Source organism: Aplidium turbinatum, chromosome 16, assembly GCF_918807975.1.
Source record: "Aplidium turbinatum chromosome 16, kaAplTurb1.1, whole genome shotgun sequence".
Classification (NCBI taxonomy): Eukaryota; Metazoa; Chordata; class Ascidiacea; order Aplousobranchia; family Polyclinidae; genus Aplidium; species Aplidium turbinatum.
In genome coordinates this window covers 13,487,145-13,514,995 of record NC_137487.1, presented here as the reverse complement: position 1 = coordinate 13,514,995, position 27,851 = coordinate 13,487,145, and the positions used below count along the sequence as shown (strand labels likewise).

General features: G+C 35.3%; 1 protein-coding gene across 1 annotated transcript in view; it reads left to right on the top strand.

Annotated features, from left to right (window-relative positions):
* The first annotated feature begins 743 nt into the window (after positions 1–743).
* LOC145785230 (laminin subunit alpha-1-like) overlaps positions 744–27,851 on the top strand; it is a 52,285-nt gene continuing 25,177 nt past the window's right edge. Inside the window, exons 1-24 of the mRNA XM_082596915.1 lie at positions 744–1,053; positions 2,499–2,641; positions 3,540–3,686; positions 10,074–10,198; positions 10,692–10,812; positions 10,967–11,146; positions 20,116–20,205; positions 20,483–20,594; positions 20,972–21,119; positions 21,448–21,663; positions 21,815–21,917; positions 22,112–22,245; positions 22,661–22,830; positions 23,130–23,236; positions 23,632–23,855; positions 24,294–24,425; positions 24,679–24,754; positions 24,918–25,012; positions 25,136–25,258; positions 25,379–25,536; positions 25,785–25,930; positions 26,688–26,868; positions 27,264–27,400; positions 27,579–27,688. Coding sequence (XP_082453041.1) covers positions 744–1,053; positions 2,499–2,641; positions 3,540–3,686; positions 10,074–10,198; positions 10,692–10,812; positions 10,967–11,146; positions 20,116–20,205; positions 20,483–20,594; positions 20,972–21,119; positions 21,448–21,663; positions 21,815–21,917; positions 22,112–22,245; positions 22,661–22,830; positions 23,130–23,236; positions 23,632–23,855; positions 24,294–24,425; positions 24,679–24,754; positions 24,918–25,012; positions 25,136–25,258; positions 25,379–25,536; positions 25,785–25,930; positions 26,688–26,868; positions 27,264–27,400; positions 27,579–27,688 — 3,488 coding nt within the window. The remainder of the gene's footprint in view (positions 1,054–2,498; positions 2,642–3,539; positions 3,687–10,073; positions 10,199–10,691; positions 10,813–10,966; positions 11,147–20,115; positions 20,206–20,482; positions 20,595–20,971; positions 21,120–21,447; positions 21,664–21,814; positions 21,918–22,111; positions 22,246–22,660; positions 22,831–23,129; positions 23,237–23,631; positions 23,856–24,293; positions 24,426–24,678; positions 24,755–24,917; positions 25,013–25,135; positions 25,259–25,378; positions 25,537–25,784; positions 25,931–26,687; positions 26,869–27,263; positions 27,401–27,578; positions 27,689–27,851) is intronic.

The following is a 27,851-nucleotide window of genomic DNA, read 5'->3' as shown; positions in this document are numbered from 1 at the left end:
ACTGAAATGTGGGAAATAGGCTTCGTGGTGCCGCCTCGAAAATCTTCGCTTGGCGTTGATAGAAAAGTTCTGTCAAAATGAGCAGCGCTGACGCGAAGAGACAAAACGTAGCCTAGCCTAGAAAAGAAGTTCAAAGACGTAAATATAGACTTGGCTAAGCGACTTTTTCGACGTAGCTTTTAAGTTTATTGTTGAAACCTAATAACGTTTACCTGGCGGGTTTGCGAGAACAGCGTGGTCTAAGAATAAAGCATTTGCTGCCATATCCTGTACCTGTTATTTTAGTTTAGATTTAGGATGTTACAGAGTGTTCATAAAAACACCAATTCGGAATAAACTTGTTATTTAGACCGACAGAGTATAAATTACTCAAAGACATCGAGCTAGCTTTACTGTAGGTGAAGGTATACTGTAGGCAAGGTGACTAATGAACCTTCTTTTTGTACACTTCACGTTAAGGACAATTGTAGCAAGGGATTATATAGAATGACTTGATTGCATGATATTGCCACATTGCGTGGGATCGAGAAGCATTGATAATTATGGAATTATCTGCTGCCTCAAAAGCATGCCACTGCAGCAAAAGACATTTAAAGCGAAAGCAAAAGTTTAACTATGACAAGCAAAATAGCTTTATCCAACGCAAGAGTTCTTTTCTAGAATCGGGATATTTTCAATACACAAAATGTTGTATCCAGCATGGTTTTTGCTGGTTATCGGCTAGCATAAAAAGAAAAGGCGAAATGGCAAAAAGATATTTTACAAAAACTGAAACCAAATCTGTCAACAAACTTAAACAGTGGCCAGATAGCTCCACGGATGCTTCTCAATCAAGGTGTAATTTAACGGTTCTATATTTGTCAAATGAAAAACAGCCCAGTGAAGATGGTGAGAAAGATTCAATTTTAGATTCCGGTAGCAGACCTATTGCATGTGGAATCAGATCTGAAAAAGAACCCAGTGAAGACCAATGTGCTTTATTCCCTGCCAATCAAACATCATCCAGAGATGCTTCTGTGATACCGTCATCCGAAGAATTGACTTGCGATTCTTGTAACTTTAAAAAAACTTCACAACAAACTTGTCGCTTTCAGTCATCACATCAATATTTTTTACCTGTATTAGAAATTCCTCAAGCCATCTGCAAAAGGGATACAGAATGTAAATTAATAGAAAGATGGTTACCAAAGCAACAGTATGCTCATTCAACACTGAGTAGTGGTGGCTCTGTATATATTAAAAGCACAAAGCGGAATCGGAATTTGAGAAATTTTATATTATTTACAACTTTACTATGCCTATCACATCACGCACGTGTTGGAAAAGCCCAGCACCTTGACAGACCTCAGTTTAAAATGAGCTCAAAATATAGTTCTGATACTGTCAAAGTCAACCGGATGCCGGAATATCTAGTTCATCCGCACATGACTATGCCTAGGCCTCTTGAATATCGTTCACCCTGTGAGTATGAATGTTTGCTGTTATTGATTTGCCTACTAAATCTTCCCAACAGCATGGCTGTATATGTTTTTTGAAGACACCTTGAGTTACCGTTCGTAGAGTTACCACGAGTTAGGTCAGTGGTGAAAGTAAAAAAGTAATTGTTACTTGGACAACAATCAATCAATTGCATGTTTGCCTTTCATTCATTCAAAAGTAGTCTAATATATAACTGTTCAGTACTAAACTGCTTAGAACATGAAAGTAAGATACAGTTACAAGAAGGCTGATATATAGGCGACTTAAGACAATAAAACAAAAGTAACAACTTATTGGTGAAACACGTGTCATAGCGAATATGGCAAAATAGTATTGAAAACAATGTAGCCCAAGTATAGAAAGAGCGTTTTGAAAGATGTAAGTTGAGGATTTTTTCAATCTCTTGCCAATTGCCATGGTGTGATGGAATGCTTTATTCAAAACAAGTAATGAATATGCTTGTCTCAACGTATTTTCAAAGTCGTTCCTTCTAGCATATCTAAATTGAATGTATGAATACTGCAACACACATTAAATGCTAGTGCTCAATGTCAAGAATAAAGCCAAGCAGCTCAAACTATACCAAGTATAGTTATTATTCATCTAAAAACTTCAACAAACTGTTTCACCCTTATTGGGATCATTAGAAGGTCTTTATTCAAATAAACTCTATTTTTATTCTATTCAAATCTCTTCTATTGGAAAAAGAACCTTCGGATGATCCAAATAAGGGTGAAACAGGCTGTTGAAGTTTTCAGGTGAAGATTAACGATAGATGATATAATACTGTGTATAAAATATACAAATATATATAATATATAAGTATCATAGGATAAATTTTGTACATTAAATATTATGTTTCCTCTAGCATATCTGAATATCTTTCTTTAAATTAAAAAAAAATATTAGTGAGATAAGATACATGCTGTAACACGCAACCTGTGTATTTGTTTACAATACTTATTCACCTATGCATGACGGCACTTGTCTTACGCATGATTTGCTACATTGCTACACAGGGCTTTTTCCATCAGTTGTCAATCTTGCAAGTCAAGCCTTAATATCTGCAAATGCCACTTGCGGATTAAACGGAGAAGTGAAATATTGTAAATTGGTTGAACACGTCGATAGAAGAACCTCAACGAGAAATCGTCAATGTTCGGTGAGTAGAATAAGTATCTGGCTTAACTTCAAACCAAATTTGGGAAGTCCAATCAAGAATACGTTGCTAGAATTGTTACAATAATTTGCTGCTGTACAGTATAATCCGTTGCAAAAATTTACTGTAGTTTATGAATATATCGTTTCTAGCACTAGTTGCAACGTTCATCTGATGAGATTAAAAGTACTGTAAACAGCAACATTAAACAGGATGGTTTATTGCTTCACTGACGTTTCGCGCACCATGACAATGCGCATCCTCAGAGCGAATAACATACAAAATAAAATTTCACAAAGTTATATAGATTATATGAAAAGTATTAATACTACAAAAAGTGCTCAATGCCAAGCAAAAAGGCAAAGCAGAGCGAATTAAATCAAATGTAGTTATTACTATCTGAAGCCTTTACAAATTGTTTCACCTAACGGATCATCAGAAAATCTTGTATTCAAATAGAATCATATTTGAATACAAGACCTTCTGATGATCCGTTAGGTGAAACAATTTGTAAAGACTTCAGATAGTAATAACTATATTTGATTTAGATTATATGAATATATATTATTATAAGCATTTATTATACTATACTGTCTATTGCTTACATGCAACATATTAGTGATACATTAGTGATGACATATTATAGTGATAGATAACAATATATTAGTGACTGATAGATAAAATTAATGGGACAAGAATTAGCCGACTTAACTCCCATCACAACTAACTTGATAAATTGTAGTTTTGTTCATTATCAAAACATAAACTACAGCCCAACCAAACTTGTTTCAGATCATGTTTTCTATAGCATAGCCAAAAGTTTTTGATATAGCATTGCATAATGGTGACAAATGCATACATTGCAAGTAGTGTTGACTTGTTATTCATTTTTTTTTTTCAGTTATGCAACGCATTTAGTTCCATCGCTTCAGAACGCCATTCCATTCGATATGCAATTGATGGGAGAGGAGACAGATGGTGGCAGAGCCCCACCATAGAACAGGGTTATGATTACCATTGGGTAACAATAACTTTGGATTTACGGCAGGTTAGTATGTCATCAAAATGTTTACCGAATCTGACTTTTACTCTTTTAACAAAGTTTGTCAAAGCAATTTTGGGTTGTAGAAAATGTTTGAAGAAAAGTATTTTTGGTAAGAACATCAGTCAAAACTCTAAATATAGCAAGTATTCAAAGTTTATACTTGCTATAAAATAAAGAAAGCAAAATTTATGGTTTTCTACTTGCGGCACAGCATGTTCACACGCCACGCCTTTTCGTCATTTCAAGAAAGACATATTTCATCAAATTCAAGTATTGTTGTTACTGCCAAGTCAAAATTAGCCGTGCTTTAACATCACTGACAAAAATGTTCGCAAACGCAAATAGCCTTTTCTCTGATGAATGTTTCAAGTCGGAAATGCCGGCCTTTCATTGGCAGCGAGTCGATCAGCACAATGAGCTAAAGGGTTAACTGTGCCCAAGGTGGGGCTCCTGTTACTGGGAAATTCAATCGCAAGATTTCTGTGATGTATGATCTTTGACCTCGAAAAACGGTAAATTTGAAATATAATGACGTAATGAATTGCTGATATGTGCTGAATGACAGAAGGAAAGTAGTTTGAGTCGATATAAAGTCGGAATTTTTTGTGAAAACAATTTTGTGATTTTGTCTTTGTTATCCACGCAAGCGTAAGTCCAAGTTCCAACCAGTTTCGTTTGGTCATCAATCTTTCAATCTTGACTTGCCTAACACAAACACCATGTTGGTCAAACATCTTTCATACAGTTTCCATATTGATCGTGGGTCACTCCTTTTCACAACTGTCGCAAAAAGACTTAATGGCTGCACATTTGTCCAGGTCTGATGCGGTTCAGTTTCATTGTCAGTTGGTCTTTCAAGTTTGTTGCTGACGTGGTTACGCTCGTGACCGCAAATGTTGTAGCAAAACAGCCGTCACTCAACACCTCATTCGAGGCGTGAGCTGTACATCATTTTATCGCCTTGGTCTGGTGTGTAAATTGACCAGAAACACTACTGTTGCAGTTATGTTGCGTAAATTCAACGTTTTCGAACGTTACTTTGCAACACATGAGCCTGATTTATTTTTGGGTGGCGAGTGGTGTTACGTTGCAGAGCATGGGTTTTTTAAATCCAACAAATGAAATGATATGTTTAGTGTAAACTCTGCTACGTAAACCAACACCGATCGCTTGCTAACCACAACACCCAACAGCATGACTTTTGATTTCGAGTAGTTGAGACATATGACGTCACCACTTGTGTTCAATGTTTCCAACAGAACTTTGTCTTTTCCTCTGACCGTAAGTTGCAGTGAAGTTTTCTAGAGCAGTATCGAAGTGTTCTTTGAGAAAATTGCTGCTTTTCTGAAAAAGAGAAGCATCTTTTTGAAATGTTACCAATTTCATAAACAAATTTACTAAAACACGAAAGTTAATTTTTTGAAATTGATTCTAAAAAAGCATGCAATAGCTGTTTTGTGAAAGCGCTCCGGTTGATCAAGCGTTTCTGTTGTAATAAAAATATGAGTCAAATTGATTTTGATAACTCGTGTCTGCAGTGTATTAAATGTGTAGAACAGACGTGCAACCGGCAGCCCCCCATGTTGTTCTGCGTACTCACAATAACACTGAAATCGTATTCTGAGTACTACCGTAGCTATCACAAATTATATCTCATTGCTTTCAGCATTGGCGTAGAATCGGATTGAGGAAGGCAAGCAATGAATCTTAAAAACTTTGTGAATTGCACCAAATCTTCACATCATGAGTAAATTTTTGCTCCATGTAATATTGCACTGAAGCTTTGTGATACAATAATGCTGCCTTGCAATTTTACGATGAAAGTTCAGTAAATTTTATTTTAAAAAGTTGATGCGTCCGCGTTATCACTCGAAGTTTCGTATTTGTCCGGCGAGTAAAAAAGGTTGCACATGCCCGGTGTAGAACGTGTTGCCCCGGCGGTCTTTTATTAAATATGTATTAAAATCTTTATAAGCAAAGCTGTGCACAGCTGGATTCAAGACACTTGTTGGTCTCCGCTTGGCCATTCTTTGTCATGCTTTGTTTTGCAACAAGTGACAACACGGAATGCTTTCTGCTTTAGCCTTTCACTTAGCGAGTTAACGGCTTGTTAAAGCACTTAGGCTGTGACTATTACAGTTTATACTTCCGAAGTCGTTCACCCATGAAAACATTATCCGCTGCATTGGTTTACATTGCAGCCGGTTCGAGATGTTACATTACTATAAGCGTTATGATACTGTGTGCAAGGCAACAAAATTTTACTACACATTGTAGCCTACATGTTGGTTCACGATGGTTATTTTTATATTAAAACACATAAATAAACGTATGAACGTTCACATTACAAACAATTCCTTTTCGATATTCTGTTTCGTTCACGTACAATCTAAGCATTGTTTTTCCACATTGTGAAAAGAAAAAGTTGTCAGAGAAGTCATCAGTGCATCAGTGTATTAGTTGGTCACCAATTTATTAGAAATTGCACCTATCATTTGTATTAATCACATTGATCCTAAAACTGGTATTTTGTATTGCAATACAAAGTCCAGATAAAACCTAGATAGGTATTTCGGAGTATAGCTTATATTAAACTTAAAAACAGAACTCAACTTCTGCTTTTAGTTTGCTATTACAAATAAGAACATGAGTCATTCATAGATTTGGATACAACATAAGTTTGTAAATTATCTGCATTTTTGCATATATTTAAAAAATTGTGACATTGTTAAAATAATAACTTCATAAAAGTATTATGTTCTTTGGACAATAATAAGCATTTCGAATATAACTTACGTTGAATTATGCTCATTATCTCATGCAATTTTGCTTATCGTCTGGCATTTGCCAGTTTGCTTGATATCAGGCCTGAAAAACGTATTTAGAATGAGCCATACTTTGAAAATGCAAGCTTTTGTGACAAGAGAAGCAACATCAAAGAACTATCATCGAATTGTTACTTCCGCGTCAAATTACGTGATGAGTTCTGATGAGTGGCTTCATGTTTCCTTCTAAGAATGTTAAAGTTTGTAGTCTAAAAGGCTTTGCTAACGGTAATTGCAAACAGGAGATAAACATGTTGGTTTTACTTCTGATATCTGAACTTTTTATTGACGTTAAATTAACGAAAATAACTTGCCATTTGCTTAAGTAAAAAGTATAAAACAGTTGCAAAGTCTTCAGGTTCAAGCTTAAAACTTAAATCGAGACTACTATGACAACTCGACGATATTATAAGTAATTCAATAGTCTTGTCAGCCATTTTTGACCAACTTTAAATTACTAAGTGAAAAGGAGTGAAACAAATGAGCTTTGACATGGGCAATTGTCACAACAAGTTTGATGTTTTACGACTATAGTTGGCAAACAAAAGCTAAAATTCAAAAGAAAGTTAATGATACATTTTTAAAAGATCAAAACTATATTGTTAAACGTTTGCAATTCCAACGAGTTAAAAATGATTTTTTAAATTAGTGGATATAGGAGATCAAAAAATTCGGCCCTTGTTATTTCTTAAGTGAATTTGTGACGCCTATGATTGCGATCTAAGTATAATCTTAGAACATTATATTTAAACTAAAGTGATTTTTGACATCTTAAACTTTTCTAAAATTCTCCGTAATCTTTTTATGTAATTTTTAGGCTATTTCTAATCCTGTTAAACGAAATGGTATTGCAGCCGTTTTTCATGATGGGTTTAAAGACTGTTTTTTTTCTGTGGGCCTTCTTACTGCACTGCTAGTTACCATATTTTTGTTATAGTTTGGTTACCATACTTTTGTTCAGGGTAAAGATGAACCTCTTTTTCTCATTGGTTTACGAAAAGCCACATAAAAGTATTAGCTTACTCAAGGTTCCATACCAAAACTTGCGGGAAACAATCACTCAAGTTAATACAGGTTTTTGAACTGTCTTTTGTCGTCATTCGCTTTCCAGTGAGTAGGTTAGTTGTTACAAAAAGTAACATTAATTTAAAAATCCATCAGGCGCGAAGGAGTTTGCTACACGCACGCGAACTCTGTTTACCAAAACCTAAAACACAACGGCTTTTCAGACAATGAATTGGCCAAATAAGTAAAACTTCATGACATCCTTCCGTTCAAGAAAGAAACAATATCATTTAAATTCTTAGTCGCATTGCAAATAGATCGGCATTAGCGCATTCCGTGCTCAGTGAATGCAAGACGAAGGTTTCTGCCTACACCAAACATTGTTTTCTTGCATCTGACCGCACGTTTGGTAAACCACAAATTAGTTCTCCTAAGTGCACCTTTGTTGAAAACAGCGTGGTCAAATGACGTTGTCCTATTCCGTTGGTATAATTAAATAGCGGTAATACATGAGTGAAGAAAATTTAATGAGGCTTTTCTGTGAAGCAAAGTTGCTGCTTCAAAAAGTATCGCATTTGATTAATTCGTATGATTGCATGAAAGCCCAAGTCTTCAACAAACATTGCATACAAAAAAAAAATGTTTTGAAATTGTACCCGAAAAATATTGTAATGTTTATTTCACGATGATCAAAATTTATTCAGTGTAAAAATTGAAAATTTAGTGATTTTTAAGGACATACAGACGCTTAAAGGCCTTCGATGATAAATTGCTGTGCCGCGGTTACCTGCAATTACCTTGTTTAGTGTCTTTATCGGTGTCGGTTTCAAAGCATCTAAGCCACCTAACGCCTATCAGACCTATTTTGCTTTTTAGTGTAAAACCGTTTAACAAAATCAAGCAAAACCGTTGGCATCCAGTCGAGACATCTTTGAATTACCTGAGTCTTGTGTTTGTTGTTTGCCGTGAAATCGGTGTTTGATTTCCTTGTTTGGGGCGTTTGATCCCGCCTTGGTAAACCGACAAGAGATCTGCCTGTAACACAATTGATATCGAGTTTACAAAATAAACAATCTTGCACCGTTTGTGTGTTTGTGCTCCTGGTTTGGGTGACCCGAGTAGAAAAATGATATCATACGCACTCTTGCAAACTTACTGTACTTTTATGTTTTACCAATTGTCCAATGTAAAATATCCAATTGTCTAAGTCAATGTCCAATGCCAATTGTAAATTTAGTATGAAGTTCACTAAAAAACATTTGATTTATTGATTGCATTTTAATAAGCTTTCTAAGCGCCGCATTAATCTCCTAATCCCCAGTTGGTCTGTACCACATCTTTGCGAAGAAATTAAGACTTGAAGAATTAACAAATAGCTACGGTTACTACCGTAACCAATTCTATTCTTAAATTGATGACTTTTGTCAGTTTGGCTAAACGTTAGTAAACGTTTGCTAAACGTCAGTAAAAAGTTTAGTACAAAAGTATTTTTGCCATTGAGTACTGTTGGGTTAACCAGTTAATTATTTTAAGAAAATTGTAGTGGTAAAATCAAAGGTTAATTTTTCAAAATAAAGTACAAATCGCCTTACATGTTGTTCCATATAAATATGATTAAATGTACAGTATATACTGTAATATATCTACCTTTAATATAGAATTGGTGAGATGTATCTTGTTTTGCTTTTTTAAAACGCATTTGAGCAAGATCTACCCCATTGCAATTACCGTAGACATAATTATCTATCAAAAAGTTTTTGACAAAGAACAAAATCTTATTATTATCATTATTCAACGCTATTTTAACAAAAGTTCTTTAAAATAAGTTTTATATCAATGTATACCACCAGGTAATTAATATTCCTCGCCCAAACTATGTCTGCATAACGTTCAACTCTGGCCACAACATCAAAATTATCGAAGCGCCCTCTTGTGCTGCAAGCTTTAATAAACATATTGGTTTCCTTAGCTCAAAATCAACTCGCTTGCCTTGCACTGGGCATAGGAATTGGCTATAGTCCTACTTCCAGACAACTTATCTTCAATTATTGATATTAAAAACGTTTTCATCAATACATCTTTTCGATAACATAGATTCAATGTAAAAGTAACAGTTTGTTTAAATGAATATACAGACAACTGGGAAAGTTTTACGAGATTTAGTATTAAGGTATTAAATAATTACTGTACACTATTGCCTACGCTCATTTACTCCACCATTCATTCTATTCCCTGACTTTGGTGGGTGTCTTTGCAGCTGCTGCCTTGTTTTAATTAAAAATTGATAAAATCCCAATATGAAATTGCTTAATTCTTCCGTTAAAAGATTATGTAAATAATGCTTGAAATATACCGTGCTTTGAAGTAGGCTATAACTATATATTTATGTTGTTTTTTGTTTTGTTTTTATTTCAATATCGTATTGTCTTAGAAGTTAAATTTTTATACGCAAATTAATATACCCGTCGCAAACATCTACAAAGATATTGAATTGCATTTATTAGATTACATTTGATCTTCACAGTCTTGCAACTGCATTTAGTTATGTTTTTATGTTCAGGTGTTTCAAGTTGCTTATGTTATTGTGAAAGCTGCAAATTCTCCTCGACCAGGAAATTGGATATTAGAAAAATCGCTAGATGGTGTCAACTGGCAACCCTGGCAGTATTTTGCCATTTCAAACAGGTATCTTGTGTTTGGTTATCTGATTAACGACCCTATATGTAGGTAGGCCTATATGGAATATGGATGAGATTAAATTTCCCAGCAGTTCTTCGGTATAGGTTGAAGCTAGTTTGAAGCTTGCAAACTCCGTTTTGTTTATATTGGCAACACAGTTTCAATGCGCTAAACACAATGCTGCAAAAATCTTATTCAGAATTTCTTGCTATCTGCACATGTTTCAAATGTAACCAAAGGAATCATTAATCAGAACTGTTTGTTCTAATTTTACAATACCGTGCGTTTTTTGCAAACAAATTCATTTCATTACAGTAAATGTATTGCAATTCAAATTTTACCAACAAAACGTTTTTCAAACATATGCGTATAGTGAACGTATTAACTCTCTCGCTGAAGCTTTCTTTACTATAACAGCATATTTTAGTGCTTAAAAGTGCAATTCTACTTGCACTGAGTGGATGGGTGGCCTTATTTATTAATCATTGTATTTCTTCAGTGAATGCTATAGAAAGTATGGGCTACCTGCTGCTAGGCCTGGTGCTCCCAAATACAGGTCAGATACAGACGTGATGTGCACATCTTATTTCTCTCAACTCATACCGCTTGAAAACGGAGAGGTAAATGGTTTAACAAAAATAAATTTACGAACCTGCTGCTACGAAATTTCGGTTTTTCGAAATTTAAATGCTTTTATTGCTTCTTCAAGGGTTAAGAAAATGTATATACTGTGCTTATTGTATTGTATTTAAAACGTATTTATTGTGCTTTCAGATTCACGTGTCTCTAATAAACGGCAGACCGAGTGCAGAAAATCCTTCTCCAGCATTAGTGGATTTCACTTCTGCCCAACATATTCGTTTGCGCATGCAAAAGATTCGAACCTTACATGGGGATCTTATGACACTGAGCAGAAGCTCCGCTGAATATGCAGATCCTTATGTGACAAGAAGAGTAAGTACATCAGCAGCTGACATTTTTGTGGAACTAAAAGCCACAATGATGTTGTTATCACTCATATGGAGTTAAAAGTTAGTGAGAAAAGGCAATTAAAAATTTATTTCGGTTACAGTAGAATACAAAACCATTATTTTTACAAAGGTATAGAGAATACAAGCAGTTCTTTGTTATTAAATGATAACTTATAAATTTTTCAACTTCTCTTTTCTCCAACAAAAAATGTTCCTTGTTTAATATCACATTGAATTTGTCTGTTTTCTTGTTCCACAAAGTATTTGCATTGTCAATCACAACTTGCTGAAGCGCAATTACTCTGTTAAATGTATTTTTATTATTTTATTGAAACTGATAATTTGAAAAATGCCAGATGGAAACCAGTTCAAATTGCTGTTAAATGGCCACCCTCAAAGTGACTATTTCTTATATCGCTGAGGCAGATGAGAAATGGAGAGATAAAATTATTAGCCTCTGAAAAATGAACTGATATTGACAAATAGTCCAGACGGCATTGATAAGATGCTAATATCTTTCTTTTAGTGCTGTTGGCAGCAGGTATGGCCGTTTCATTCATTATACAGTATATTGTAGAACGGTCAAGTGATATTGAGATGATGTATCAGCAGAAAAAAGCTTCTTGTATTCAAAATAGACTTCTCATATCAAACTATACCACACAGTAGGCCAACTATTTTCCTGTGTGAAAGTCAGTCCTAATTTTTCAATTCATATTAATAGTTGGTAGGCCTACATCTGGAAATATAATTCGCTGGAAATGAGTAAATTGAATGAAACAATTGCTGGCTCGTGCTGGAGCTCGTTTTGTCACCTGCTTGCCTACTGTGTCATGCTGTTAACGGAAATTCATCGAGATTTCGACATGGAATAATTCTGATACGAGAGCGAGGAATGTTAAGTAATTCTATTCTGTTTTTCCCTACCAAAGTCCTATCTGTACATTGCAGTACGTTGTTTTTCGCCCTGGCATCACTCGATGTTTCACACGGGTCTGTTGACGCATTGCTTAAGATTGGCATGACAATTCCCAAGGCCTAAGTGCTTCATCTGTGTATAAAACGGCAATAGGCAATACGGTTTGCATTCGTCTTGTTTTCATATTGCAACAACAGTGCTGTTTACAAAAGAGAGCTTTGCTACAATTTACTGTTCATTCAAGAAGGATTATTTGCCCATTTAAATCAAAACATTTTTGCGTTTAAACTGAAGCAGAAATCTTGTTTACATATAGGATCACGTTCTTTCGTCAATGGTTGTGTTAAAAGTTAAACAAAATAAATTTAACACAAAATTAATTATCGGCCTATGGCTTACATTCGCTTTCCTTATTCGAATTTGAAACTTTTAGTTGAACTCTTTCTTCAAAAATTTTCAAATAATCAATTTTTAACTGGCAAAAACTTGCAATATTTTTCAAAAATGATTTCCAGTCATTTTCAAAAATTATGTCTGTGTGAGATGAGAACTTAATTTAAAGCGATGCGTTTCCAAATCGACAACTTTTCCTGACACCCAATTGTGCCTACGTCATTGCTACCTCGCACTTTTGTGATGTCATACTCCATAAAGCCACATATGAAGATAAGAACTCATTTGGTGTTTCCTTTTTCTCTTTTCAGTCTTAACATTACGTCTCGTTTTTTCCATGGAATCGATGTGATGTTTTATTGCGGGAATTAGGTCAAATCTTAATAAACTTTCTTGCTTTGGTTGATGTTTACTGCTGTCAACTACTTCGACTTCAAGAGTAGAATTTCAAAAATGTGAAATTAGTTTCAATGTAACAGTATGTCGAAACAACGTAGATTTTGCGCATTTTTAATTTGAAAAGCTCTCATAAATGTAGTCAATAGAGTACAAATGAATCAGGCCACAATAAACTAAAATAGATCAAGACCTTCGGAGGGATCAGTTCCAAATTCCCTTACCGCTATTGGCCATTCCAGCACCATTAAATCAATTAACGCAAACCATGATCATTGCGATATTTTTCATTTGCTCAGAGAGGGCCTGGAGTCAGGCAGTGGTTGTACCAACTTGCAAGGTTTGATTTTCAAGACCTTGTTATTTTCGTTTGCTTAACACTTTGCTCCTCAAAGGGAGGCCAGATTTGGCCCCCCCCTCATATTTCCTTTAATTATTTGAAGCACAGTAACGCCATGCACTTGGTTTTTCTTGACTTTTCCTAAAATTGCCAGGCGGATCTGATGATATTAAATTTGATGCTAAAAGTTGTGTAGTTTTCTTGTAAATTCAAGATTTTGGTGAATTTTTGCTATTTCTAGCTAACTTCCAGCAAAGCGTGAAATGGATTACATTGCGATGACAAGCCATAAGCTCATAATTGCTTCGTGCATCGATATGCGCGAGCAGAGAGAAGCATCCTCTTGCTTTCTTTTGTTTGGTTTGACCTCAATAATACAAAGCGCGTTATTTCTTATGCTACAAAGAAAAGCCAGTGATCGCAAAGCTGTTAATTAGAAACAATAATAGCAAGCTTTTTTGCGTTATCAGCTCTACAAAGAAGAATAGCAATCTACGATCAAAATAGTAGGCTATGGAGGCCACAAAATATTCAAAACAGTTGTTTCAAGCAGATAATATTCATTGACGAATAAAAAACGTTACAATAAGAAATCTTCTCTTGGATAAAGACACGAAAACCTGGTTTCGAAATAAACGTTCTATGGAAATGCTCTCATTGACAAAACTTGCAATTGAGGAAATGTATCACTGCAAATGCTTTTGGGAGAAGCCGGAGAAATAGCGTTTTTGCAAACAGTAATTGTGAGATACACTCAAAATTATGAGATAGGCTCCATTTACACGTAGCAGCTAACTCGATGGCGTCCCTTCACTGCTTTATGTCGCCTACTTGTTGTTATGTCCTGTATTTTTGTTTCACAGTGCACTGTGTTTTGTTCCAAAGAGCGCAAAATAAAGATGATAATGCCTCATCTACATTACAAAATATTTTGTAATGTAGGCCTACAAACAAAATGTACAATGTACACAATGTACATTACAAAATATTTTGTACTGTAGACGAGGCATAAATTTAGGCGTCACATAAGACAAACAACAAATCAGCTTTCTTCATCATTGATTCAACATCTGAATACGTTGCGCCAATGTATAAGAGGCCGGCTATTGTGAAGACCCGCCATTTATAAATGATCCGATTATACCAAAAGTGGGACAAACTAGTGGATCAAAGAATGAATAAATAATGCTGAGAAAACTAAATCTAAGTGACGAACAAAACCGATGTCTTCATTTATCTTGGAAAAATGCTGCCTAAACTTATCAACAAAAAATACAGTAAATAACGGCAAGGATCCCGAAAGCAGAATTTGCTCGACTTTGGCATGAATTTAGTCAGACATCTACAGTAATAATTCCACACATACAATAACGGGCTCTCAACTGCTGTAAGATACATAATAATCAACCTGGTTCTGGGCGATTTGTGTAACAGTTTAGGGGAAGACACTACTTGAAATGATGCACCACACAAAAGATTTTCAATGAAGACTGAGTCTAAAAACCGATGTGGATAGTGCTCCACAATAACTTCAAGTTTAGGACAGAAGAGGCACAAAATATCACGATAAAAATAAAGACCTTGTGGGAAATTTTCGAGAATCATAACACGATGCAAATACCATAAACGCTTAGTTTGCATGCTGCTCTAAGCTGGCCGGCAACCACAAAGGTAGACAATAGCCTACAGGCAGTTTATAATTCGATAACAGCGCAATAAACATTATAAATACGTAAACCGACAATTTTCTTTTACAAACGTTTTACGTCTAATAGTAAATTTTCCCCCAACAATTTTTTGTGAAGCACTTGCAAACCACAGTTTTGTAAAATAATTCATCATTATTATTTTTTACTTCTCGGATATTGTAAAACGTCATCAGCAAAATCACAAAAAAAATTTCATTGCTTCAATGTAGTAGGCCTAAGAATTTTTTATAGAATTGTAGCCATGTTGTTTCAACAAAGAAGCCATTTTTTAGCAATATAAAGTTATAGAAAATAATTTGCAATCATGCAAATGGTTGGAAAGAATCTAGGAAGTCTTCTCACAATCTGGCACAAAATGATTATGTTTATTGTATCTCAGTAAAATGTTTTACGACAAACTTTGAAGCTTCGTTATAATCATTTTTATCTTTGAAGTAAAACGTTATTTTTTTTTGGCCAAAAACATAATCACTGCCTTGCTGACGTTGTCGCTTTTACGCGTATTTTTAGTGCTTCAAACAATAAGGACCCAGTCAGCAATCCAGTCCTTTTACATTGATTCAACATTTGTAAACGTTAAATTTATGTAGATTTGCTGACTGTGGGTTATTTCACATTTCCTTTGTTTACGCATGTTCCTCAATTCGCTGTTGCATTATTTCGACGCTGGCTGACTAAAAATGTATTTTCAAATTGATTGACACAATCTTCAATAAAAAGTGAGCTTCGAACTTAGCTTTGTTGATGTAAATGCTGTATTTTTTGTGGATGTAATTTATGAGTCATGTTTATAAACACCCGTAAGCGAAATGACTTATGATGTGGCCTGCGTGATGCGACTTGACACAAATCCACAATTTCAAAAGCACCTAATTTGAACTTAGAAATTTCAGATTATTTCAACAACTTGTTCAATTGTCTTCTCTCTACTAAAAATATTCATACTACAAACTCAATTGTAGACCTAAAATACACAAACGAAGATGTAAACAGCTATTCAAGCAGGCTAAGGTGTTACTTATGAGAAATTTGGTTCCATACAACTAGAAGCTAGCCATGAGTTTCGGAATGCATTAGTTTAGGATAAAAATGTAAGACAAACGCAGTTTTGTTTTTTTCAAATTCGTGTAACAATATTACTCTGATTGTAACTATTTTAGAATCAGTGAGTAGTTTACAATAAGATTTGCTCGCAAGTCGTAAATTCTAATCAATGCAATGATTCGGCACACCGCACACACACTTCGTGCGTTCGATCGTGCTCTTTGTTATTTAGAAGTTTGCATGAAATCGGATTAGCACGGTTAATTAAAGGCGGCAAGTTAAATCAAAATTGTCGTTTTTGGGTACCTTTGCAAAAATTGAAATATCAAGTTTAACATATAAAATTTTAAAATAATGAGTTTTCAAACTTATAGACAAATGATTTGCTTTCACACCAGTGCAACTTCTGTTGAAATAGCATCAGCGGATAACTCGTAACAGCTGATTGAATTTGATCCAAAAACGGCCCCCCCTTGAGCAGTTAACTTCCAAAAAAACGTTGAAAAGCAAAGGGTTAAAACCCGGCTTCGATTGTAAATCACCACTCAATTCAATCGCCAGCCGTTTTTTTTATATCGAACGTGTGTCATTAAAGCAAAGTAGCCGGTCTACTGGTCATAGGTTTTTGTTGTGGTCGGAGACGACACCAGGTGTAATACCTAGTTCTAGACGTCAGGCTAGAGAGAAAGTAATAGAATCTCAGGAAGCTTGAAACGTAATCATATTTTTGTACAATGATAATTCAGTAGCAGGCCATGAAAAGTTAGAAATGTATTGTATTCAGAAATATTTCTTCATGTATGAGTACAATTGTAAATATTTTTTTTAAATATCAAGAATATATAAATTTATTCAAGTTACTCGTCAAATCTAACAGGGTCTAGAAGTTTTCATAATCGTTTTCAGGAAGTACAAAAATATTTATCTTTCTGATGCGGACATTTTTAAATTCCTAAATGAAAAAGTATTTAGATACACTGAAAGATATTAAGAAGTAAGCTAATACTTCCTTGTTCCTTGTATCAAAAAATAATGTAGCCGATGTAAGAGTGATGTTCTAACTTTACGTGCTTCAAACTACGACTTTTTTTTCAATATAAACTCGACAGTAGTTTTCTCTGCAGTTTATTGCTTTCTTGCAAAAGACAGGAAATTAAAATGCATTTTATTTTTACACTATCTTCAGTGAAGGGTTTGCCATCATATTATTGCTTTTAGTAGTTAAACATCTTGCAAGCAAAACCAACAAAATGTAGTTTCACAAAAAGTTGGGTTAAAAATAGAGTATAACCGCGAATAGATAGCCATGGGACTTGTGCCTAAAATTAAAACTTCTATTTCTTGTAGCGACGAAAGACACAAAGGTGTTGCTAATTGATATAAACATATAAATGCTGCTTGATGCATGTCTTGTTATTTTCTCTCTTTCACATCTATTGGAGAACAAGTGATACGGAAGAGATGTGGATATTACATGTGATTGTGATAAATATTTTATTAATTTTGTCAATACTGGCCTTGCATTCTTCAAGTATGAATCTAACGAATCGAGACTTTCGTATACAAAAACTAATGGAAATGACAAAAGGTGATCTGCAAGAATTGTTTAACCAAAGAACGAAAGATCGAAGAAAAGTGTATGCACATTTAAAATCGCATTCCAATCACAATAATAGAAAACATCGGTTGAAATTGTTTTCATTTGCCGGAATGGCAGACCGTCGATCCCGAAGAACTGTAATTAGGCGTCGAGGTGATTTAACAATAAAACAAATGCACGTCATAGCTTCTGACTTGTGTCCGTGTGGCGCAATGTCTATGATCGACGTCATTTTGGAGGTAAGACTTGTGGGTCCAGCACTACTGTATATATTTTGCAAAGACGATGAAAATAATAAATTTCATTTGCTTTAAGTCATTGTGCCATAGAAGCTTAACTAAAGCACTAAGGTGCTAATAAAGATAATGAACTAACACTTTAACATGCAATGAAACAACATAATGCCGCTTTTTGTAAGAAATTATTCATTTTGGCTAAGCTGTTGTCTTATATTTGCCTGGCATACTTTCATTTTGCCTCCAATCCTATCGAGATAAAATTTATTTATCTTGAATAATGTAGCCTACTTTCAAGTTTCGAGAATACTGTAGAATGGGGTTTACGATGTACGATTGGGTTTGAGACGATATACGACATGTATTCTCAGTAAATCTGGTTTACAGTTACATTGCATTTGGCGGCCAGCGGCGTATTTGAAATTAATTTCCAGAAGCTATTCTCAGAAACTGTGGCGTTTTTTTTTCAAAGTCGGTTTAGCGTTGCCGACAGATCTAAAACCAGTTGAATTTGTGCTAGTCTTTCATGGTTATTCTTTCGCTTCCATTAATGGCTTGTAAAACTAGCAATTAAGTTTTGTTTGAAAGCTAACACGCTTTAAAACTCTTGTTCTTGGATGGGAATAAATTTACTTAGATCCTTCTATGGTCTGAAAATTTCTATTATTTTTCTTCATGACTTCCTGGTTGTTGTCTGCCTTGCTGTCTAAACCGAATAGACAGCTTTCAGTTTCAAAAGAGTCATTTGCTAATGTAAATTTTTTAATGATGACAACACACAAAGTTAGTTGTCTTTTTCTTGTGGTTGCTTGTGTTTCTAAGCACCAACACAGCAATTCACTGCCTTTGTTTATTTAAATTTTATGCTTTGTTAATTGCACCAATTTGGCACCTTTAAATCATGAACCCTTTCAGTATAGATATTTTTTGCGGTTCAAAGTAAATGTTTCAACTGTGGTTTACGTTGGAAAATTGAGTTACCATGTTCGGATCGAGGACTGAAAAAAAACTAAAGCATAGTATCCACGAATACTGTTTCTGTGCTCCACCGTATTCAAGTAGTAAAACGTATCATATTAGATTGACAAGTTTAATGTTTATTGGCTTTTCGGCTTGTATTTTTAATAGTCTTTTTTGGGGATAATTTGATAGTTATGTAACAAAATTTGTTCTTGTCCGATTCTGCACCTCATTCTGCAAACCCAATAAAAGTCGGATAACAGCGCTGAAATTGTTTGCAGATAATTTTGCTTGCATAAATATTCTGCGGAAGTGATCTCTTTCAAATCATTATTGTATCAATTGGTGCATTATGGTAATAGAATTTTTAATAGCGCATAAGTCAAACCAAAAGTAGCCTATACTATAGTGCGGAAGTTTTTATATTTTTGTAAGAAAGATGAAAAGGAAAATTCCTGATTTGGACTCAGAGATAGATTTTTTTCAAAATCAGTTGAAAATTTTCTTCCACTTGCATTTAGTTAATTACCGAGTTAAATGCCTTTAACCTGATTTTTAGTACGTCTCAAAAGCAGATTAAATCTCATTAATTATGGGAAGGTTTAGTGTAGGTTGTGCCTAACCTAACTAATTTTAAATGCTCTGATGGTGTTTGTAGTGATAGCAATTGACAAGTGTTTTTAAACCACAATCTTTAAATCGTAATAACGCTCTTGATTTTGACGAATGTTTGTCTGTTTTAAGCCGAATGTCGGAAAAAGCTCTTACGTTAAACAGAAGTGTTTCAATGTGCTAAGTGCTGGCGTAATTCTCTCTATCCCAGTCTATATTTCAGAGTACATTATTTCTACATTGCCTAATGTTACATAGCCTACCTACTTTCAGACAACAGTTGCATCACAGACAGAGACATTTTGATATGTGATTGAGGCTTAGAGTGGTTAGGTTATGTCATGCAATAGATGGCATGATCGTTCGAAGTGAAGGTTGACTTGCGTTTCGGTGACATATTCTGACTTGCCAAAGATCATGACGTCATAAGTAGTTTGATAGGAACTCAGAGCAACATGTTTGTATGAGACTATCACCATTTGAGCCACTTCAATCTTCCCCTTATTACATGAAATTACAGCACCAACAATTAGTGTCCAGTGACGTTCCGTGGGAACCTTTAGGGATTTTGATGATTCCACAGCTTTTCTGGTTAGAGAATTTCTTTGTTGCGACAATCAAACGTTGCCGAACGGGAAATCAATACAAGAAAACTTAAAGAAGTTTTTGTTCTGAGCCTGTATTGTTTGTTACAATCCTTGTCTGAACAACTTCACTAAACTTCAAACACTTCCTTTTAACAGTATTTCTACTCGATCAAGGATATTAGTATCGGAGGAATGTGTATCTGCTACGGACACGCCACCACCTGTCCAGCTGATCCTGAAACTGGGGTACCGTCATCGGGTTATTTTCTATACAGTTTATAAGATTAATTACTTTTACACATACTTAAGCTTATCATGAAGTAAATGAATAGAATAAGTACTTGTTGACAATAAATACACCTTGGGGCAATTATCGCAATAACTACGTCTAATTTCTTTAGCGATAGCCTACCATAATACATCAAATACTAATAAGCTTGTTTTTAATTGTACAAAACGATTGATTTCATGTGAACATCACTCAAACAACTTTTGTATAAATACTTTATTTGTTTTGAAACAGCTGCTATCTTGCGAGTGTAAACACAACACTGCTGGACCAAACTGTGATGCATGTGCGCAAGGTTACAGCCAACTCAAATGGCAACCTGGAAACAAGGGATTTCAATGCGAAGGTGAATACCGTTTCAGAATATATGACAAACAAGACTGTGCTGTATAAAATAATAACAATCGTTTTCTTCGGATTTTATTCCCACTTCAAGTGAGATCACTAGAGCGGATCATAGTCGCCACATCACCCTGCCACCAGTCTCTATTTGTTTGATTTCCACTATTCAAGATTTCTAAAACACAGTTTCCACTTTTGTCTCTTTGGTCTTCCTCGCTTTCGTTTCTTAACTTTTAAATTATAATACTCTCATAATAATAACATTAATAATGGTTACTTCTTTTGCATAGATGTAGAAAATGTATCGTTTTTATTAACTCAGTCTTTCCATAATCGTGGCGAAAAAAATGATACATATTCACATGCGTGTTGTTTAATCAGCTTGTAATTGCCATGGGCATGCTGACGATTGCTTCTATGATCGTGATGTTGCTGAAAGAGGAGACAGTTTGAACATCCATGGAGATTACATTGGAGGTGGAGTTTGTGTGGGCTGCAGGGACAACACAGATGGAATCAACTGTGAAACGTATGTTGAAACTAAATTGTAAATTTAGTCATAATTAAATTAATTTAATTAAATTATAAATTCAACCACAATTCGTATGTTTTCAGCAAAAGTAAAATTACGTCACCTGATGCTCTGACGTCATGATGCGTGACGTTGTTTTCTTTGGGTCAATGTTTCAACTAAGGATATTTTTAAATATAATGATTGTAGATTCTTCGAAAAAAAAATGTCAAGTACATAGAGTTACCAAATCAAATACGTAATGCATTCACCATGTAGGTTATCAGTTTGTTCACTAAGCCTGCCGGTAAATGCGAGTAAGATTTGTAACGTTGTTTTTTTTTAGGTGTATCGATGGATACTATCGCCCACTTGAGCTGGACGCGGATTCCAGGAATCCATGTATTCGATGTGTCTGTAATCCGTTTGGTGGCACACGAGTGCCTAAAGGTAGAGGGCCTCACGTTTGTGTAAAAGATGCTACGTTTACGGACGTTGAAAAGAATCTATTTCCGGGATATTGCTATTGCAAGGATGGATATACCGGACCAAGATGCGACAGGTAGACAGAATTTATAATTGGATGTTTCCACTTCAATATTAGTGAATATTTTAAAACTAATTGCTGTGTTATCATTTTGTTAGATTTTTGAAAACACTGATAGGTAAAAGCGAATTCTCTGTCAACAATTAAGGTATTTTTATGACTTTAGGTGCGCTCGTGGTTACCATGGTTTCCCCTCATGCAAGCCTTGTCTTTGCAATATAACTGGAAGTTTGAACTCCGATCCTTGTACAGGACAATGTGTGTGCAAAGTAAGACTGAAACATAATTTTATAAGGAAAGAAACTGAACGTTACTTAAAAAATGAAAAAAAAATGTAAATTCTAAAACTGATATATTCAACATCTTTTTCTCAATATTGCATCAATTTTGTGAGCAAAATTCTTAAACTGCTTATTGCAGATTTCGTCATAAATACCTTATACAATGTGTATTATGTATTCAGAAAAATGTAGGTGGAGAAAGTTGTTCTGAATGCAAGTCTGGATACTACAATTTGCAAAGTAACAACCCACATGGATGCGAAGCGTGTTACTGCTCCAGAATAACTGGCAATTGTCAATCCTCGACTTTGCACTGGTAACGTTTTATTCTTGTTGTGAGATAAAACATGATGAACAAGATAGAATACCTTCTGCAAACAATTCCTACTTGCTAACGTACAGTACAACGAAGCGCCCTATATTTGAAGCTTTTTCTTGAGCTGGCGTTTTCAATCTTTGATTATATGCAAGCTACTTTTTAAGAATTATTTCATTTACTTTTTGTTACCATTGCAATTTTTTTCGCGAATGTAACAGATAGGCATTGTAAATCACCTTCCAACAGCTCTAGCACTTCAAAACAAGAACGTAATTGGTAAATTAACTTACTTAAGATTTGTTGATCACAAAAGCATAGGCCTACCATTCATTTTCTGTTCAAGCAAAACCTCAGAATTAGATGAAATAAAAAGAATTTGGAGACAAAACAATATCTTTTTTAATAAACCAAGGTCGCCAGTGCAAACCAATCAAGGATGGGAAGTCCGTGACAGGAGGAGTAGACGAAGCAGTCCGGCTCAAATGGATCCAGACTTGGAAGAACCGTACGTTGAGCACGGACAAGCTGCCAGAGAAGTCGGAACTACGATGTACTATTGGTCTGCACCAAGGGACTATTTAGGTTCAGTAACGATTTTATGATTGGCTTGTGCGTTAAATTGCTTTCGAGATACAATTTTTTCATGACCTTGTAATTCATAGTTTTTAACAAAAGATAAAACTTGTTTACTTTTCAAATCAATAGTTTAAACTTCGACGTTTCGTTAACTCCTACTGCATTTATATAAAAACACAAGAAACTTTTTTGGGTGGTGCTGCTCAGGGCTATCTAAATGCCTTGTTACAAATGCAAGCTTGGTAGCTATATCTATTTACTTTACATTTTGTCAATAATCCATTGACGAATGCTTTGGTACGCAGGTGAACGGCTCTCGTCGTATGGTGGAAACTTACGTTATATTGTGTCCTACGATATTTTTCAAGGACAAGTTGCTTTGCCGATACAAGATGCTGACGTTGTGTTAGAGGTGTGTTTATGTTATTTGATAGGCAATGTTGTATATAAATGCAGGCGTATAGGACACATTCCATTTGCTACAAAATCTTTCGCTGCATTACATTAGAGTACTTTTGTTCCTTTTGATTGTCTGATTGAAAGGGGTTAATTATCGACAGTCACAAGGACTTTTTGGAAGCCAAGTTAAAACAGTTTTGCGGGCTCCATTGCATGAGCTTCATAGTATGCTGTCTGTAGGTCATTTTGTTTTTAACATGCTTTCGTAAATTGCAGTGCATCACATCTGCAGTATTCACTATGTACGCCTGAAGTTGCTGTTATTAGCAGCAGTGCTTCACTTGATTTCATGATTACATAACATTTTTGCAAGAACTACAGTATTACAATATAACTATTCCTTCACAGAATGGTGACAAGGCAATCATATACAACTATCGAGGGTTATTGGTAGACCCGCAACTAGAGCAAGAAGTTTCTGTGCCATTGGTTGCGAATGGAGACAGCTTTGGATGGGTAGATGCAGAGACTCGCCGACCCATCAACAAATCTGAGATGATGACGGTTCTTGAACATGTCACCCGGTTGCTCGTTCGTGCTGTCTATAGTCGCAACAACGGAGCTGTTTACAGGTAAGCCTACGGTTTTGTATCCTTATCTTCTTTCCGCCACGACTAAGGACTTGTTATTTATAAAATTAATTCTATTTACCATCATATTATGTTTGCTTATCAGGTGTAACGCAATTTTTGGTTAGCAAGTAATAAATGTTGTTTCACCACTTGAAAAAAATAGAAATGTTTTTTTGTTACATTTAAACGTTCTGAAAATATCGTTAAGAGTAAAAAAAGTAAAAGCGGGTTGTTGAGGCTAGTTTGATAATTGTAATGTAGTAGTGGAGTAGTCCAGTTTTAATCCGGTGATGTCCCCGTTACCGAGAGTGGCCGGATTCATCTCCAAGTGCCGCAATCGCCTTCACACCCTGCCTCCACATCGATCAGTCTAGCATAATCTGTCTAACCTAATGTTATTTATGAACAGAATCATTTACAGAATGACATTTGTTACAGAATTCGTGACGTTTATTTTGATGTTGCGATACCTAACGGGGATGGCGAGGTAGCTCGTTCAGTGGAAGTGTGTGAATGCCCACCAGGTTACGCCGGTTTATCCTGCGAGAGCTGCAAGGTCGGCTACTGGAGGTATGTGAATAAACCACGTTCTATTTAAAACACAAATCGCAGTCTTTTTCACAATAAACTTAGGTTATACTTTCCCGATTGCAACCTCCTGATAATAATCAGATGAGTTGAACAGTTTGTTTTTATCCTTTCAAGTCAACTCCCAAATGACTTTCTTGACTGCTGAGTGTGACGATTAGATAATCAAAATAACTTGTTATAGCCATTACACGAAAGCTAAACTTCTAATTCAATCTCACTTTATGATTAACAGAAGTGGCATGAACTGTTTGCCATGTCAATGTAATGGACACTCGAGAATTTGTAACCAACTGAATGGAGTTTGTGAGGTAAGAATTTTGACAATTAAGCGAGTTTGAAAGTGTGTTTGTGATGAAATAAGAAATTGTTTTACGAAAACATTCAGTCTTCCTTTGTCGACCTAACATGTAGCAACATTGAACTATAGTATTTTAAACGCGGAAGTGTGATGATTATGATATAACATGTTAGAATTGCCATGACAATACGATGGGAACACACTGTGAACGTTGCAAACCTGGTTACTATGGAGATGCTACTTGGGGAACGTCCAGAGATTGTCAAAGGTAAATTTTTTATTCTTCTGTAGAAATTGTTTCTATCCTACACTAAATATACTTGGATCAAATTTATTAACTTTGTAGATCAAAAATAGTAGACAAATTTTATCCTTTTTTTGTATTATGTAGATGCTCATGTCCGCTACCCATCTCCAGCAACAATTTTAGTCCAACTTGCCAATTAGATAGAAGTAATGGCAACATGATATGCCTGGAATGTCCAGTAGGTTATACTGGAAAAACATGTGAACAGTAAGTCGTATTATCTACAATTCTACATTGTCGTCAATTACTGAAAAGCTTCAAATGCTTTAAAAGTCGTGGACTATAGTTTAACACGGATAAATCTGGCATAATCGTTTTTAACTTCAGCTGTGTCAATGGCTACTTCGGTGAACCTGCTAAACTTGGAGGCAGCTGTCAACCATGCCAATGCAATGGAAACTCACAGACATGCAGCCCCGTCACAGGGATGTGCACATCTTGCCAAGGACATACTGCTGGGGATCACTGCGAAAGATGTGAAGCGGGTAGTGAATCTTTGAATAGAAAATAATTATTTGTTATAAAATATCTAGGTGATTAGAGACAATGTGAGTTTTCTAATGCTTCTTTAAGCGTTTGCGTAAACAAATCCAACTTTGTTTTTACTAAGATATTCCGTATATTATGTAATGGCTCTATTTGTTGGGATGCTATGTCTTTCATGATCAAGAACGATGGAAATTTTACGATAAAATTTTTCAATTAAAATACTTAACAAAAAACGATTTTGCAGCTTATTATGGAGATGCTTTGGTTCGTAAGAACTGTGGCCCTTGCGAGTGTCACCCGTCTGGTTCTAGTGGTCGTCAATGCGATGCCGTCAGTGGCCAGTGCTCTTGTAAACCTGGTGTGTATGGGAGAAAGTGCGATACGTGCGCAGTAAGTTCATAATATTGAAGTTATTGCGACAGCAACTTTGATGCAATCTCTACCCTTGGTTTTGATAAAAATAACTCTTTAGTTAAGAGTTAGAGTATTGACATAAACAAATGCAATTGTAGCTTATTGCAACGATTTGGATTATAGCCTGATGACATGTGTTCTTAGCCTCTATACCGCTATATACACCGCAGATATGCGTTGCTCTCAGCTCTTTGCAAAGTGTCACTGCAGCGTTTAGAGGCGTAGAAAAATACCCTTTTACCCTGAATCCATTTCTTTGTTGAATGCCAAGTCTTTTGTATGACCCGACAGGGAATCAGACCCACGCCTATCGATTCAGAGACTGACACTACCTATTAATCAACCGACCAGTTATTGGGAACTTTTGTAACAAGTTTTGTGTTTCTCTTAACAAACAATAATAATAATAATAATCATGCTTTTATTTAGAATGCCATTGCTTTGTTGAATGCCATGCTTAAACACAAAAACAAATTAAAGACTTTGTATCGTTGTACCTCTCAAATCAGTAAAACACTTGATATCAATTCCAACCAAGTAATCAACTGATGATATAAACACATATTGATCGGTTTACGTTAATGTAATATTGCAATACTGAATTGCTTTTACGAAGAATTGCTTACGAACAATTGTTTTACGAAAAACTGTTTACGAAGAAAACGTCGGACACCGTAGTGTACACTAAATGACCTTATTTCAACTTCAAGCTATTTAATTGCTTTTCTAACAGACGAATAACTATTTGAGCACTGAAGCTGGAATGTGCGTTTCCTGCAACTGTGATAGAACTGGGAGTTTGACTTTGCAATGCACATCTGATGGGATTTGCTCATGCAAAATCGGAGTAAAAGGCCAACTATGCGACACTTGCGCTAACGGCTTTTACCGTTTTAGCTCCAGTGGATGCACTGGTGAGTGAAAGCTTGTTTTTAAGTATATCAAGATGTCGCGTTAAGAACTAACTAGAAATCACTATTAATCAGTCGTGATAAGCTCTTGCTCATTCTAACACAAACTTGATGATTTTATTTACAAATAAATTAATCACAAACTGTCAAAAATTTGATAAAAATTTAAAAAAAAAATGAAATGTTCAAGAGACAGAATAGCTGTCTTGCGCTTACCGACGGTAGACTGTCGAAAAAATAATCATTTGGGACATTTCTGCATGGACTTTTAATATGCAGTTTGACGAGTAATATAGTTTTTTGTTTATATTTCAAGAATATCAAAGGGATTATTTTCCATGCTGTTTAATTAACTTAAAAATTTTTATTTAAAAAAAATGGTTATTTTGTGATTTTAGCATGTGACTGTGCTGCGACGAATGGAAATTGTGATACAGTGACTGGCCAATGTATATGTCCACCTAATACTGAAGGCTTTGGCTGTTCACAATGCGTTGCTGGGTCATATCAGTGGGAACAACATTCTGGTTGCAAGGTGAGAGAATTGTTTTTTTTTTCTTCTATGAAGTAGGCTACTTTAACTTTAAACTAGCCCACTCGTTTTCAAATCAGTCCTCAAGGGAGTGAGCTTTGATTTGTGTAGTGACATCACACGACTGTGGCACGTGACTACAACGACAGCAAATCCTAACTGACGTTGTTGGTTTGTTAAGACTTGTGATTGCAATTCCGTCGGTACGTCACCATCTTCAGTGTGCAACAGTGAAACAGGACAATGCCCATGCAAAAGTCAATATGGAAGCCAACAATGTGATCAGTGCAGGTACTACAGATTTTTATCCAATAAATTGATTTTGTTCTTGTAATATGTACCCTACCCTTACAACACTGTTATATTATTTTATTTACCTGACTAGCAGTTTTGTACTCTTGACAGAGTCACTGTGTGGCTGGCTTAGTGCTAATAAAAGTTGTAGATTCACAGA